This window comes from Epinephelus moara, chromosome 16 (genome assembly GCF_006386435.1).
Source record: "Epinephelus moara isolate mb chromosome 16, YSFRI_EMoa_1.0, whole genome shotgun sequence".
NCBI classification, from domain to species: Eukaryota; Metazoa; Chordata; class Actinopteri; order Perciformes; family Serranidae; genus Epinephelus; species Epinephelus moara.
Window position 1 is genome coordinate 34,935,887 of NC_065521.1, and position 17,550 is coordinate 34,953,436.

At 40.3% G+C, this 17,550-nt stretch overlaps 1 protein-coding gene across 1 annotated transcript in view; it reads left to right on the forward strand.

Annotated features, from left to right (window-relative positions):
• The window catches only part of LOC126402343 (metabotropic glutamate receptor 4-like), a 52,586-nt gene extending 36,710 nt beyond the window's left edge, over nucleotides 1-15,876 (forward strand). Inside the window, exons 6-7 of the mRNA XM_050064243.1 lie at nucleotides 7,456-7,702; nucleotides 15,232-15,876. Coding sequence (XP_049920200.1) covers nucleotides 7,456-7,702; nucleotides 15,232-15,281 — 297 coding nt within the window. The 3' untranslated portion in view covers nucleotides 15,282-15,876. The remainder of the gene's footprint in view (nucleotides 1-7,455; nucleotides 7,703-15,231) is intronic.
• The last annotated feature ends 1,674 nt before the right edge of the window (nucleotides 15,877-17,550 follow it).

Sequence of the window (17,550 nt, forward strand, 5' to 3'; positions counted from 1 at the left end):
GCGCCGGTTTCCAATGTTCTGAAAACCTGCCAGTTGTTACCACTGAGACTGAGTGTACTGTCTCCATAGCAGCGCTCCCTGTACTTGTGTTCTAATTTTTGGCTTTTCAAGCTTATTTTGTTGCTGAAAATAATTTGTAGCTTCTTAAAAATATGAATGAAGATACTGATAGTGAGATATTTACTACAGATGCATTTCTAGTAGTGATGACATGGAGAAAAAACAAACACAACAACCTGAGCTTAAAGTGGACAGTATTCATAATATTTTAAATAACCAGTATCAAATTATCAGTCAATGAGTATGTGTGTGCGACATGCCCATATACGGCAAGCAGGAGCAGTACCCCGCCATCCGACACCAACTTATTGTGAGGACAGAGACTGGCCTATATGTCAGCAGTCATGGTGATGTAAATGAGACGGACTCAGGCTCCACAGGGACCAAATGCCGCAGCATTACGCCATGAAAAAATACAGGAGCAAGCACATACGCTGATAATTTGTAACTGACCATGCCAGTGGATTTCGCTGCAAGCCAATTGGCTGTTGAAACAGGTGACATGCCTTAAGTTCTTAAACCAACCACTGGCAACTTGACAAGATGAGTCGCAGGTGACACCATCAGCCACCTTGAGTCAACGGACCAGTTCACGCTGCTTCAACTTTTCTACGAAATATTCTAAAACAGTTTTGTCTTGTCACGAATCTTTGGTCTGAAGTGGGCTTTAAATGCATAGCGATGCAGACATGGAAAATTTGGCATCCATTCATAAATGTCACAAGTCTCTAGATATCGGTTAATAACATGATGTTGTCGAAAAAAGGCAGAACTGAACCTTGAGGGCAGCGCAGCACCCAGTCTACAGTACAAACATTGGCAGAGTTAGCCTTTAATTTGTCCTCACAAAAAGCAGTAGGTGTATGTAGGGCTGTACCAGACTCAGAATTATGTAATTTGAGTATTTGACTTTTTGTTTTTTAATTCATATGAAGTTGGAAAATTCGAACGGGCCCAGTTGGACGTTCAGTGAGACAGCAGCATTCATGGACTATAATGAACAAGCTAATGGTGCTAACAAGGGAGGTGCAACAACATTTTTTGCCAACGCTAGATATCAAACAAAAGCCACAGACTGTGTCGTATGTAGTATCTGTGAGCTGTAAATTTACCACTTCTAAGCAGAAAGGAGAAGATAATGTTGTCTTGAAGCCTTACGGTGGAAAGTTTCTCTCTGCCACTGCATCATGTTTGCAGCTGTCCGTACCAAAGACTACCATGAAAGTCAAGAGCACTCACTCCGCGACATCTGGGGACCAAAACCTCCCTGCACTGCTTGACTTGGAACAATCTCAGTCAACTGAGGAGTCACCAACTGACGAAGTGACAGTATATTCTAAATACTTTCTATGCCATCACTCATATACGTTAAACGTTAACACACAGTAACATGAACAAATAAGACCAGCTAACAAACACACACAGCAGCATTAAACAACTTAAACCACCGCTGTGGTTATGAAAACGACTCCATACTCAGTCTGTTTCACCTCAAAAACCCTGTGCCCGCTCAGCGTCTTGGCTTTCCTCAGCGCTGCTCTCCACAGCTGGGGACATAACGTTAATAACAACACAGCGGAGCACTCCAGCTCCCTCTCATTTTTATTATTGTCATAGAGGCAGAAGACTTTAAGGAGCTTTCACATTAATGAATTTGTTGATTAATTAATGCAGTTAAGTTTTTAGAATAAAAAGGCTGCGGACCATTTATCTTATTTGCCAGTTATGTTTTAAATTGTGCGTCAGTGGAATAAGGACACTAGGGAATGGTTTGGCACACAGTATACTGGAGCAAGACACTGAAAATTGTACTTCAATCAAGAAGCTATTTTAAATCAGACACCAAAGATTTGGATTTAAACCATGAGGTTCCCAAAGATTCCCACCCCTAAAATAGCCAATTAAGTTTTGCCCCATTTGTTTATTTCACAAATTAATTGTTTTAAATTTGGGCACAAATGCCAATGCAGTCACTCAGCGTCCTCTGATTGTTCTGTATTTAGAAAGAGCACAATGGCAGCAAGTCAATTAAATTCACTCGTGCATGTTGGATGTCAGTTTCCATTTGGAGTTCTTTCCCATTTCCTATGTGCCTCATTGTGAAGAAAATGGCCACTCAAATTATGTTTGTTGTGTGGCATCAGCCTCTTGTGTTTGTGGATACCGCCACTATTCATCACGAGATGATGGGCTTTGTGCTTCACTGTGGGGATTACAAGGCTTTTAGAGCTGTCTTGTGAGGATAATTCATTCACCTCAAGTTTGCTTGGATATGTTTTCTTTAATTGTGTTTCTGCGTGTGTGTTTTTGATTCAGCCTCACTGGTTGGGAATACCGAGTAGTCAATCACTGCACATTCAGGCACACAGAAACAGATAACGCAGGTTTGTGAAGTAGCATAAAATTACCGTGGCTGTTGAGGCTCCTTGTCAGTTGAAAGTGAATCACAAATTACCTCTTTCAAGTGCTAATTTTGAGGTTGCTCAACACAGATCTACATTAAAAACCAGAGTGTGGAAAAGTTAAACAACTGATAGCAATGGGAATGCTACTGTATGGCGCTGCATAATAACAAATTTAATAGCAGCCTTTAGATCGCCAACAGCATAAAAGGACGTCTGTTTAAAGGCAGCGTGATTCATAAGTAGGCATGGACATTAGGTGCTGTTAAACCTATTAAAATAAAGAGGTGTTTTTTGGACAAAGGCTGTGTTTGTTCTCCTCAGTTGGACAAAAATACAGATGTTGTGCACCAGTAAAATTAAGACCATTATCCAGTTGCTCAAGCAAACTATGAATCTTCCAAATTACTAACTGTACCATGGCAGCCCATTAACCACATTTGATAAATATAAATGCAAAATTGTCTGGAACACTGTCTGCACTTTCTCTTGCTTCCAGTCTCAGCCTGCCAAGTAACACTTAAAGAAAATTTCATCAGGGAGATCAAGAAGAGAGCATTGGGAAAGCAAAACACTGAGTCATGTTTTCAACTTTCCTTTGCTCTCTGTCTGCCGTGTTCGATTTGGTAAAATAAACAGCACAGCAACTCAAAACTCTGTACACACGGACACAGTTAGAACTAGCTTGTGGCAGAACCCAGACAATAATCTTTACCAGATGTGTTTTCCAGAGATTTGGTTGTAGCCCTTTAGCACCGACAAGCAGCAAAGCTGTTGCCTAATACTACGAGGTTGCCCATCTGGTGACTTGACTCAATCTTCTCTGTACTTTGTCGCTGGTAAACTGTAGAACAGTTGGCAGGACACAATAGGTAGAATGGAATATTCTGTCCGCTGCTTTATCCTGGCATGGCGGTGCTCAATTTAAGGTTATCAGGAGGCATGTAAACAGCTTTCCCCAGAGTGTGCTTGATAACTAAGTCACACCATGCATGCAAACACAGCCAGTGATGAAACAGGCAGCCAAATATAAATAACCTCGATTCTTCAGTTGTATCTCTGCCACTGAAGAGAAGGTGGATGGAGTGAAAGGAGTAATCAGTCTCTATCTAACAGGGTTTCAATCCAGCCCAACTGGCACTTACACAGATTGAAGACTTGTTAGGTTGTTATCACAAAGGATAAAGGTCATATTAATTTGCGCCATGAAAAAAATACTGTAAAAAACACCACAAACCAAAATCAATTACAAGAAACACCCAATCAGGATTAAAGCTACAGTTTGCAACTTTTATAGAATGAAACGGTCACAATATCCTGGCAGTAAATGAGCCTGATAATCTGGAAATAATAATTATGTCACTCTGCCTCCTCCTTGTGCTCCTAATGGCATTTGCAAGAATCAACCGCAGCTGAAGGAAAACAACCAATCAGACTCGAGGAGTCTCTAACACAGCTTTCAATCATGTCAGCCACTGCCCGTGAACTGTGGTCAACCTGTCAAACTAGGCAGCGCTGGTCCACTATGAACAGTGCATAGTGGTTAGCACTGTCACCTCACAGCAAAAGGGTTCCTTGTTCAAGTCCGCGGTGTGGGGTTCGAACCCTGGGGTGGGAACTCTGAGTTTGCATGTTCTCCTCGTGTCGGCGTAGGTTTTCTGCGGGTACTCCGACTTCCTCCCACAGTCCAAAGACATACAGGTTAATTGGTGACTCTAAATTGCCCATAAGTGTAAATGTGAGTGGCTTCAGCACCCCTGTGACCCCCAACAGGATAAGCGGTTATGGAATGAATGAATGATTAAATATGAATCAAGATTCTGTTACTGCATTGCCTATTTCTCACCTTAAATGTTTTCAGAAACATATTTGACTGTACTGTTTAGCTGTAAGATGAGAAAATTTGCTCCAGCCAGTGGACGATTCTTTGTTTTGACTCGACTGTTTTCAACATGGCAGCAGAAACACAAGCTTTCTCATTTTACAGCTAAACAGTACACTAAAATATGTTTATGAAAATATTAAGTAGGCAATGCCGTTACAGCATCTTGACTCATATTTGATCAGCGCTGCCTAGTTTGACAGTTTGACCGTAGTTCACAAGCAGTGATTGACATGATTGACAGCTGTGTTAGAGACTCCTGGACTCTGATTGGTTGTTTTCGTTCACATGCGGTGGAGTCTTGCAAATGCCACCAGGGGCACTAAAAGGAGGCAGAGGAACATGATTTTTTTCTCATAAAAGTTCCCAACTACAGCATTAAATAAGGCACTAAAAAACTTTCTTTAATTTTCCAGTTTACAGAGAAGCAATTTCCTTTTATTTCCCCAGATGGATTTTATCCAATTTATTCATTAAATATTGTCCTATACACAGCATTAAATATTAATCCATTATTGTTAAATGTGACTGCACAGAAAATGTATTTGTTTCATTAAAATATGACTGAAGTTTTGATATATTACGGCCTACCATGATCTGGCTTCTTTTAATTGTGTCGTGCCAATCCAAAGAAATGGTAAGTGTAACCAAACCAAAATAAAGTAAATACGTCCTTGTCATAGCAGATATTCACACTTAGATTCACACACTAAGACAGCACAGGTGTTATAATATCATTAATGATCGCTTTGTTCTAGTGTGTCTGTTTGTCTGGTAGAAAGTGTCCCAGTAAACCATGACAGCGTGACAGTGAGCCAGCATGCACAAAACCAAGCCCTGAAACTGAAGCAGCCACTGTAAATTAAATTTAACCATCATTAATTTCATTATGTACACCTGCGCTCTTCTTTCTGTTACATGTTTTGCGAAAAGAAACATGGGCAATAAAATATTTCGTAAATAATTTTAGTCCTCTATAATCAGAAAACCTGGAGCCAAAATATTGGAGTACAAGGACTTGGAAGAGCTGTGGAGGTGTGTTCCTGTTGGCGAGCTCTGTGTATAGGTAGGAACAGCTCTGGCAGCTGTCTGGACGAAAGATTTGATGCCTAATGACATAAAGGAGCAATCCTGCTTCAAAAAAACTTCATAATGGCCGAGTCTTCTGAGGTTCCTGTCCCCGGCCCTGTTCCCTCACAGTACCGATGGAGCAGATTGGCAATCATATCAGCTTGTCAGAGAAAATTTATGTCACCGGGGCCGATGGAAGTGGACAAGGGTCTTGGCTCCCCTCACAGAGTGACTCCACTCTGTACTCCAGAGGGGTAGCAATATTGTTCCGAATTCACCACAGGCCACGTGTAATCTTCTCAGGAGATTACAACACTCCCCCGCCTTTGCCAAGAAACGCTCGCATCGCAGGATGATGGAATACAATGCCCTATCACTCCCATTTTGCACTGACATCTTTTTTTCTCAACTGACATGGCTTTAGGGAACTTATTTTGTGGACGGCTTCTCTATAGTTTTAGTTTTTTATTACATCAACATATATCATTGTCACTGTAGGTCGTGCTATTTATTTCTTTTTACATCTTTGCTTTCCCTTTTGAACTGACTGGATGCCCTACAAAATAATCTACCGTACGAAGACACATAAAGAGCGCTACACAAATGCCCCCCTGAAAACTAAACAGTACCTCCTTTATTAGTCAGATTAGATTAACACAAATGAACATTTACCTACAGTTTAGATGGTCTTGGTGCTGCACAGGTTTATACAAAATCTATAAAGCATCTTGTCATGTGAGGATAAATGTCGTACGAGTTGACATACAAACAACATATGTCATGACCCCATGTTGGGAAACATAATTTATAACTTTTGACGTGCTTGTGGTTCGGAGCCCTGTGGGCTATTCCCATGCCAAAAGACTCAGTCATTTGTGATGTCTGCAAATGTAATGTCAGACAAAACCTCAGGCAAATCTCTTTGAAGGATGTCTGCCAGCTGTGTTTTCCACTGTACACTCCTCGCCTTGTGTTCATCAACTTCAGAGGACGTCAGCAATTTTGTTCCACGAGGCAAAGTCAACGGTTCTCCTCTTTCTCTGTTTTTTAATTAACATTTTTGACACTGGCGTTCCTTCAAATTCAAATTACTTTGATGATTTTTCACATTTGTTAATGGAAACACACTTTCTAAACTGAAGAAATCACATTTTCATATTTCATACGCGTGTGTCGTATCACATCAAATATGATCTACCTATTACATATTTTCCAGCAGGTGCACTAACTCACCGCATTCCCTACATCAACAAATCAGAGATGGACCGCGTCTGAGCACTGGGATGATTATCATAAATGAAAAATCACTTGCAGGCACTTTTAATATGCTGTAGGATGTTTCTCTCTGCTCCATAGCTGTTGCCTGTAGCTATATATCTGCTACCCAGCTGTGAGCTGCAGCTGTCACTGGCTTCAGAAAGCACACAATCCTTATGCTGTTGTCTAAAACCTCAGGGTAAAAAACATCTATACGCAGACTACATACACACCCATTCGGGGGGGGGGGCACTTCTATTAGTCGTGTATCATAAATAAACAAACACAGCAATGAAAGATGGGTTCAGGAGTGATGAACCCAGCACATGAAAATAAACGAATATGAGTAAAGGACACTGTATGCCATCACCATGTCTTATTATGTGATACTGTGTGCTGTGCAAAGTTAAGTTCTCCTGTGTAAGAGGCTGTAATTTAAAATATTATCCTCTACTATACATGTATTACTTGAGTAAGGCAGTGTCTGTCCTACATGCTAGATTTTAAAGCCTCAGTCTATTGAAAGCAATACATCCTTAGCCATCACATGCCCCAGAAACTACTCTTATTCTTCTGCAGCTTTATTAGAAAATTGGCTCTCAGAAAGAAATATATGAATTTCATTTTCCTTGATGGACTCAATTCAAAGTGTGCAGGCTCTACAGTAAGTGTGCTCGGTTTAACCTGAGTCTCTACAACTAGAACATCACTGTCCATCACTCAACACACACTCAACAAATGATCCTGTTTGCTTGTGTCTCTGCTATCTCTTCCATAATGCAGATGTATATCCAGACCACAACCCTGACCATCTCTGTAAGCCTGAGTGCGTCAGTCTCTCTGGGAATGCTCTACATGCCTAAGGTCTACGTGGTTCTCTTCCATCCAGAGCAGAACGTACCCAAGCGCAAGCGCAGCCTGAAAGCTGTGGTCACTGCAGCCACCATGTCCAACAAGTTCAACCCTAAAGGAGGCCTGAGGCCCAACGGAGAGGCCAAGTCTGAACTCTGTGAAAGTCTTGAAACACAAGGTTGGTACCACGCCTGATGGAGCAATAAAGAGAAGGGAAAGAATGAAATGTGCTCCACTGGATCTCAACCAGGAGCTGATTTTATGCTGATGCAATGAGCTGCTTCTGTGTAAAATTACAGCAGTTATAGAATACACATGTCTACTTGAAAATAATTAACTCCTTTTATGTGAACATAATTGATGCCAGTGTTATTTTGCACTTCAGCAGTTCTGGAAATTAGCAAGCTTTACGTGAGCATACAAGAAATTAGGGTGCCCATTTCAGTGCAAGCAAAAGCGGTGTTATATTGTAGCTTCTTTCTGAACACGAATGGATGACATAAACAGAACTGTGTGAATAATTAGAACTGACTGGGGTTATTTCAACTTTGCCTCTAGCTAGCATAATTTGGAGGTTTTCCCAATTGCCCAATATTAAAGTATTTAACTGATCAATGAAAGGTCAAACTAATGCTTATGACAGTTTATTAAAAGGGAAAATTTGCCACCTTGTATGTGGGTGTCCAATCAGTAATGATGGTAAATGTAACTGACTGAAGCAACAAATTGTGTGTACTATATTGACGAGAGCCATGGATTTACAAAGACAACGTTTGAGGTGGGCCTCGTTGATTCCTATGAAAGCTGCTTAGTGCCACATGAAGCCGAAAAAGTTCAACTTCCAGAGCAGCTAACTTCCGCCAGCCAAGTCGCTTACTTCGTTTTTAGTTCTCCGCTAACTTGAATGGAGATAAAATTATTGGATCATGCCGCTTTTCCAGACTTTGGAAATGTTATCCAACCAAATGGATCAAATCCCAATGGTGAAACAATTCATTTTGTTGAGTTTGTGACGCTCAAAAAAATGGATCCACTGTAAGTCTGCCGGGAAAAGTCTTTTTAGGCCCAGTGGCATGATGTGAATGATGTAATTTGACTTTTTGGCCACTACAAAAATTGGCTTCAAAGCCTGGCGCACTTCCTGGGGACCTGGAGAAAGTGGGGTCCTCCTGCTTGCAGAGACGTCCCTGAAGTGCCTTCATGTACATGTGCATTGCACAAGAGCTACTGATGCTAACTGATATTAGCCTATAGCTATTACTTTGTCGGCCAAAACATGGCGTTACAGGACAAAAATACTTGCTCATTTGTTTCTCCAGTATGTCTTGATCCTGAAGGAGATTTCCAGCACATCTCCGTCCAACTGAATCTAAAAACTTTCATGCATACTAATGTACACATGGGCTCTCTCGAGCATGGCGTCAACACCGTCAGCATCCAACAAATCTGCCTACACTAAAATTTAGCAGAATGATTCAGTTTCTGTTGGCATCCGAGGGCATTTTGAACAAAGGCACCATTAGTCGGTGTTTGCTCTCGGCAGCACAGGTTCTGGAAGGTCCCACCAGCCATATCCACTTATGCAGCTGCAGCCTCAGCCACTCTCTGCTGTATTTCTTCAGCCAAAAAATAAAAACATACTTCTTCCGCAGCCTTATTAGAAAATTGGCTCTTGGAAGGAAATAGAGGAACTACATTTTTCTTGATGGACAAAATTGAAACTGTGCAGGCTCTACAGTAAGTGTGCTCTCAGGTTATACTCTGGCTTGAACAAATAAGGTCAGCCAAAACACTAAAATGTATCCTCATCCACAACATCATCTGCATTCAAATTTTGGGATGCCATTGTCGCTGGTGGAAACATAGCTAGTTTGCAAAACAAGCAAAGAGAACAAGAAAGTTCTATATTTGAGCAGCATTTAGGCCCCGATCACATAGAAAGGCGCGCCGCACTGCCTTTGTTTTTTTTAATTAAATGCCACTGGTTAAAAAAAAAAAAAAAAACGCATGCTGCGCCTTTTTATTGTTGCCAGGCAACCACGAACTCAGCTCCTTATTCTAACCCTCCCATGTAATCAATCTACCGTTTATTTATTCATTTTAGTTATTTGACAGTAATAAATATCTAGTTCCTAAAATGTTGAGGCAGAGAGTACTTGCTGTAGCTCTGGTTGAGGATGAGAGGCTGTCAGCAAATAGTTTTTCGGGCAAAGAGAAATGCAGATCTGTGTGGGTACATGAGACCCTAAAAAAGAGGGTGGATCATGGGGAGCATCACCAGTTGGTCCAGGAGCTTCTCCTCCATGATGGATGTTACCAGACATATTTTAGTATGATTCGGGGGCAATTTGACAGCCTGCTGTCTATTCTCGTGCCGTAAGCTCTTGGTATCCAGCAACCACTACTACCAGTTTCTCCCTTGTTGTGTACCAACTGGAAAATTGTTGCCATGACACCACAGAAGGCCCACCTCTCAAATCATCCGATTGGACAATGGGGAAAGAATAGATGACATGGGGCATTTTTGCTCTGGCAAAAACGCCAGGCGCTTAGAGAAACACAGAAATGCGTGTTGCAATGCAAAAACCACAAGTAAAAAGCTTCATTGTCATTATAAATAAATACAAAAATGTGCTTCCAGCTGCTAAAATGCTTTCTGTGTGATCAGGGCCTTAGAGCACATCTCTTGGCTACCCTGGTGTGAAATCCCATAAGAACCAGCCTGTTCTTTCTTGCCTTCAACTACTTCACGGTCACGTCAAATGGCGGGGCTAGATGCAGAAGAACAACAGACTTTGCAAATGCAAACTCTCTTTCTCGGTCAATATAGCACTGAGGGATTCATTGTTCTAATCGACTACATTTACCATCAACACTGAATTGACATTCACATAAAAGGTGCCAAATTTTCTCTTTAAAATATATGTTTCACATATGCTGTACTGGAAAACAAAAAATGTGAGAGGAAGTTACTTTTCTGTTTCATCATCATAATTCTGCATTTCGAATACATGGAACAGAAAAACAGCTCCATTCTCACCAACTCTGACCACACTGGATTTGTGAATCAGGAGGTGTGACAGGGAGCCCACACTACTCTGATTTTGAAAGGGACTTCGGGGACGGGTAGCTCAGTGTTGGAAAAAAGGATATTTCAATCACCAAGATAAAGTGTATGAGTAGGCTGTCCCTGTGTGGGGGCACGCTTAAATCCAATCAGGCTACCCCACATGTTCTGATTACTGAAAGTCCTGATTTTATACTCTGACAAGCTGAACAGTATAGACTGATGTGTATTAGGACTAAAAAGCCTGCGCCCACACTTGCATGAATGTCTTTTTCAACCACAGAATGGAGTTGTTATATTTTATCCTTTATAGAGCCCATTTATAGGTGCTAATTCTCGCCCTCCGGTTTGAACTGTGAATCTAACAACTGCTCTTTGTGCTTATGTGTCAGACTGTGTTGAGGGAGGGGAGCCTTGTGAGGGACTTTAGACTCTCAGGTAACCTGATTAGACAATGACTTTGCCCTTTTATTATCTGTGACCACTTTTTCCTGTTAATTTCTGCTAATGTTCACCACGACGCCCGTGCCTGCCTATACTATGCACAAAGCATCCCGGCTGCCCCTGGCTAAAATACAGCACCCTGAATGACACGAGGCAGTAATCACGCCCTCACAAATCCACCCTTCACCACCAGACATTAGTTGGAAAGGCAATTTTGGTGTGTGTGTGGTGCTGTAAAATGGCCAATCAGCATGGTAAAGCCTGTTAATGTGGGAAGATGACACCACTCTGCCTGAGTGCAGGAGACAAGCGATAGCCATGTGTCCCCTGTAATTTGTTTCCCTGTTGACAAAAGAAGGAATTTGCAGTAATAGGACAACAACAACAATAAGAGTGAACAGAAAAAGACAGATGGGCCTGCCAGCTCCAATTCTTTCTGGACCATCTATTCTTTATCTTGGCCTTGCAGCACATAAATATTCAAATAAGGTACATTGATCAATGCTTCTCTTGGAAGAGATGCTTTGGATGAAATGGCGAGAATGCCGCCCCCATTCACACACCCAACGTGGCACTAACAAATATACAGAAACATTTACCATTACACGTCTCTCCTCTACAGCACTTGCGCCCCGACTCTGGCTCTCAGCTGTCTTCTGATTGGATTCATCCCCTCTGACATATTCAATCAGCCAAGGCTGCTGCGGGCAGATTGGCAGATTGGTAGTGTGATTACCACCACACCAAGCATGCTCACTGAGGACAGATTTATTTTAAAAAATGACACACACACACACACGTACATGCTGACACTGGCACACAGACATATGTGTGCATACAAGCATGACTGCACACATGCACACAGGTTCTGTATTGTATGACGGTACATGGTTCACCAGAGGGCTGGGCTTGTTATGGTCACTGTGGTCTGCCCTCTGGTCATCTGTCTTATGTGTTTTATTCACAGCTGATGAAAAATTCCATGAAACATGAAAAGAATTTTAAAAAATAATGAGCACTGCTATCAAACATTGATGACAACGCTTACAGTGCCAAGTCAGATCACATATTGTCTAATACACTTTATGATTCCAAATGTTTTTGTAATACACTGACTGCTGCATGCTTTGCTTGGTGCACACAGACATCTCAGGTCTTTGCATGTAGGATAAGACTTGCATTTGAATGGTTACTAATGCATTTTATATCAGCTGTGATCTGCTTGGTGCAATTTAACGATATAATCAGCTGTGAGGAAAACCTTATGACAGAGGTTTCCCTGTTTTCATTAATGACACTTTAATAACAGGTACACTGATATGACCATTGCCACAGCCTATGAGTCTGACTGCATCTGCATCACTGTCTTGACAAATACTTGATGATGATGTTTATACAATGTCTGCAATGTTACCATGTGCACTAACATTTGATGATTTACTTGCAACAATCCACTGAAGTCTTTCCTAATGCAATGAGGTTGTGTAAAACCCATTTTTAGAGCTGAAACAATTGCTTGATTAATCCATCAGTAACTATTTTGATAATTCATCGCTTAAGTCGTAATTCAAGCAAAAATCCCAAATATTTTCTTGTTCCAGCTTCTTAAATGTGAGGATTTGTCTACGTATTTCTTATTATTGTAGCTTGAATATCTTTTAGTTTTGGGGTTGCTCAGATGTCATTTTGACTTTTGAGAAATTGTGATGAGCATTTTTTCCACTATTTTATGACATTATGAAAGCTAAACAAGTCATTAACTAATTAGAGAAAACAACTGGCTGTACTACATACAGTAGTTCTTTGTAATGTGAATGCTGTGCAGCTTTTTTTAATGTTTAATAATTCTGTTAAAACCCTGTAATTCTGCACAGCTGCAGATTAAGACACAGTTCAGGCTACAGTGATATTGTTGGTTATACTTTTTGCAGACTTAGATTTTGGTGGCTGCCCAGGATTTGTTCCTGTTTCTGTGAAGCAAATGTGTATGTAAATTTATTAATTACAACAAAAAAAAATAAAAATAATAAATTAAAAAAAAAGGTATAATAGTTCCAAAATTCCCAACATGTATTATCTGACAAACTACTATTTTTGAAACTGATCAAGTATTGAGAGAGAGGGCTCAGATTGTTAACTTGAGTGTCTCACAACGTTTCAGAAAGGAGAGACAGGTTTCTCCTTACCATTCACTTGTTTCCGTCTGTTTTGTGTCTAAGTCTCGCTAAAGCAGAAGTCTTGTTCTGAACTCTCACATGAGATGACTTGTTGCGACAGGAAAATGGTGGAAACACAAGTAAGAGTTGGAGATAAGAGTGTTGGTAATAGTTTGTTGTGTTAGAGCACAGGAAGTGTATCTTCCTCTTATCTCAGAGATTTTCAATGTCATGGCTGAATATTCAGCTGATTCTGACACTGAGAAAACATCACTAAGATTTGAGAACAAGACTTCTCCTTTAGCAGGACATGCAAAAGGTATAGAAAAACTTTTGATTTCTCTGTAGAGTCCTTCACTAATGCTGTAAGACTTTCATAATAAACCTGTAAGAGGCAAAAAAAGCCCTTTTTAAAGCATGCAAATTGACGAGACACACCTGCCCTGAGTTGTTTCACTGAAGCCTGCTTAGCCAGCAGCAGCACTCTGTCTCTCAATACTGGACCAATTTCAAAAATCTTCATTCACACGAGTCACACAGACACAAAAACACAGAAAATAAGGTCCAGAAAAATACAGGAGTTTCCCTTAAAGCAGTGGTTCCCAACTGGTCCAGCAATGAGGTCCAGATTAGTCATTAGTTCAAGGTCCACACAGTTTAATATTGTCAGCATCATACTTGTGTTTGGCCATGTCGTCAAGCTACTTTGCTGTCTCTGTCAAGTAGCTGTCCATGAGTCACTCACTCTACAACAGGAAACCACACTTCAAAATAAAACCTCTGTGCTGAAAATTCCCTGTACTTAAAAACAGCGCTGCAACGACTAATCAACTATGAAAATAATCGGTGACTATTTTAGTAGTCGACTAATTGGTTTGAGTCATTTTTCATAGAAAAGTACTATAAAAGTACCCCAAAATACTCTTACTGCAGCTTCTTACGTTCAAATATTGGCAGCTTTACACACTCTCCCATGACAGTGAACTAAAACCCTTTGGCGTGAGTACGAAACAAGACATTAGATGACATAATTTTGGGGTTTGGGAGAGACAGACCGTCATTTTTCAACATTTTAACACATTTTTCGATAAAATGATTAGTCAACTAATCGAAGAAGTAATCGACAGATTAGTCGACAATGAAAATAATCGTTAGTTGCAGCCCTACTTAAAAATAAAGTGTGGGGCGGGTTCGACTCCAGCCTGTGGCCCTTTGCTGCATGTCACTCCCTCTCTCTCCCCCCCTTTCACACTTGTCTGTCCTATCAAATAAAAGGCTTAAAAATGCCCAAAAAAATATCTTAAAAAAAGAAAAATAAAGCGTCTTCTTTACAAACTTGACACGTTTGCGAGTAAAGCGTCTTCTTTACAAACTTGACACGTTTGCGAGTCACTAGCAGTCCATTCAGAATTGACCCACGACCCACTTTTGTACCGTGACCTCCCAGTTGGGAACCACTGCCTTAAAGCGAGTGGACTAGTAGCAATCTGACAACACCATAAATTACAAAAAACCTCACTTAATGCCATAAATAACTTTATTAAAATTGGTGATTTTGTTTGAGTTTTTTAAAAATTCTTTTTTAGGGTGAAAACATCATAAAATATGACGACACCTCATTTCAAACCCTAGGTAGAAGCTTAAAATGTAAAAAAAAAAATGACATTTGAAACTGCCCTCATGAAAATAACCATTAGTTACTGCCCTGATTTATTTTAGATTTCTTATTGTGTATCACTGTAACAGTCTATCTTGAATCAGTCACATTATCACTGTCTTCAGCTTTGTAAATGAACTATTTCTATTTAAATGCAACACAAAGATACAGGAGATTGCATTCCTGTAAATACTGCTTCCACATACAACACCCTGCTGTTATGATTGGTTCCACCTGCACTCATTTGATGGAGCCATCCATAAATAGAACTTTCCATCAATCTGGACTTCAACACGTGCCCTGAAAGATTCACGCCTATTTAAATCTCACCCGCTGCATTTTTATTAACCCTCTCCTTCTTTCTCCCGCACCTTCACCTGCAGTGTTGGCTTCCAAGCAGACATACATAAGCTACAGTAACCATGCCATCTAAGCCAGAGACGAACAGTGGAAGCGGAGCCAGCGCCTGCCTGAGGAGAAATCACCTGATTCTGGGGAATACTGGGGGAAATACTGGAGGACTTCTAAGCTGCTACAGCAGAGAGGACTGGGGTGGAAAGATGGGAATTTGTCACTCCATGAAAAGAAAGGATGTCATATTTTTCTAGAGAATCAGGTAAAGGCTCAAACGCCAAATTTATGAGAAATTTGAAGAGAGGGAGGGAGATGGGAGATGTAAGGGAGATTGGACAGTTAATTTTCCTCTTCCCACCCTTTCTGAGACGCGAGTGAGCATTGAGCAGTGACGTTTCCAGATGCAGGCTGAGCGAACCACCTGGAGTCTACAGTATGTTTTCCTTCTGAAGTGTAAAGCACACAATTTCAGATCTCTCTGAGGCTGAACCGTTTGTCTCATTTCAACAAAAAAAAAAAAAAAAAAACAGGGGGAAAAGTGTTCTGTTTGCGCTCAAGTCAAATGCAGTCGACAAGATGAAGCAGTATAAAAATATAGTCATTATTTTTTTGGTTACTGGTATTATTGGGGTTGAAAGCTGCAGTACTCTTCAAACTGTACATGCCTTACTACAGTACATTCAGTATTCCTACATGGACTAACCATATCTGAAACACCTGAAAACAAAGCAGGGGGTCATCCCAGGTTTTTTTTAATAAATGTTTCATAATGATGATGATGATGATGGTGATGGTGATGGTGATGATGATGATGCCGTCATCTTGGCAAACCTAGTGTACAGTCCCAGAGCATGCTTGTGGGAGCATCACGTGTACTGTGCTGTGTTGTCAACGTCTTTGGAATGCAACATTTGTCATGGTTGTCATTCACAGTGGAGATGTCATTTTGGACCATTACCCGCTGGCTTACCCTCTGCTGGATAAAGACTATTTTCTCAAACACAAAAATTAGCAAATCTAAAAAGCAAATTGCCATGTAATACCGTCATAGTTTACGCCACACTCCATAAATGTCAGCCAGGACTTTAAAGACTTGTTGAAGCGTACTTTAAAAACATCCCAGATTTAATGGCCTTTATTTATCATGCTCTTGTTAAAGCCTTTCAGGTTCAAATTACCCGATTTGTTTAACTTCCATCGCAGCTAACATTACAGGTACAACTCTTGAGACAATAATAACACACTTGCATTTGATATTCCCTCCAATAAATTACATTTTTACGTCCATATTATCCTGTGTTTTCTATATTTGTGTATTTCAATGTTTAGTGATATAGAATTTGAAACATATTCTTAATTTCTATAGCAGGTGAGCTTGAATAATAGCATATTTTGTCCCTAAACACTTGATTTGTGAAGGAGTAAAACAGCACATTAGATATATCATGTTTAAAGCCTAATATGATAGATTACATTGGACAGTATTACATGGGCATCTCTTGTGATTTATGATAGATGCACAGGTAATTTAGGATCCTTGCAAAGGATTTTTTTTTAACTTTTTCTGGGTCATGAATTTTGAGGCTACAGTGGAAATGATTAATGAGAGTTTTAATAGTATTTTGGGTACAAAATTAGGCTCATGCAGCTACTCAGTAGAAGGCCCATTTGAAGAAGGTGCAAGCTCAGTTCCATCAAACAGCATAAATGTTCAAAGATAATTAGGTGGATGGTATGCATGGCACTCCCGAAAGGAGTGTTTTACCTTTCAACAGACCCAATACAGCCTTTTTAGGGTTTATAGCTCCGCTTCAATATTCTCCACAATCCCAGAGAACAGTATCATGTTAACTGTCAGATTTTCACATATAAATACATTAAAGGTCCAGTGTGTAGGATTAAGCGGGATATATTGGCAAAAACAGAATATTATATTCATAATTAAGTATTCATTTGTATACGAATTGCTGGTTTTTTTTTCTTACCTTAGAATGAGCCGTTCATACCTACATTTGGAGATCCGCCATTTTGTTTCCATAGGCCTAGATTTAAGGGGGAAAGAGGGGACACATCCCCTTCAACATGTGCATTCGTTCTCCCCAATAAAGAAATTAAAATAGCAGATTACTTTTATTTTGTCAAAAAGTAAGACATTTTGACTTTAAATTTAAGCAGAAATAGCACAAATTGGTGCATAAACATTCACCAGAATTCAGGAAATTAAGTGTTTGATGATAAAAAATTCCTGGGGGAGGACCCCCAACCCACCATTTTACATGTGTCCTCCCTAATGTTGATACGAAACCTACACTCTTGGTTGTTTATAGCCCAGAACGGACGAACCCAAC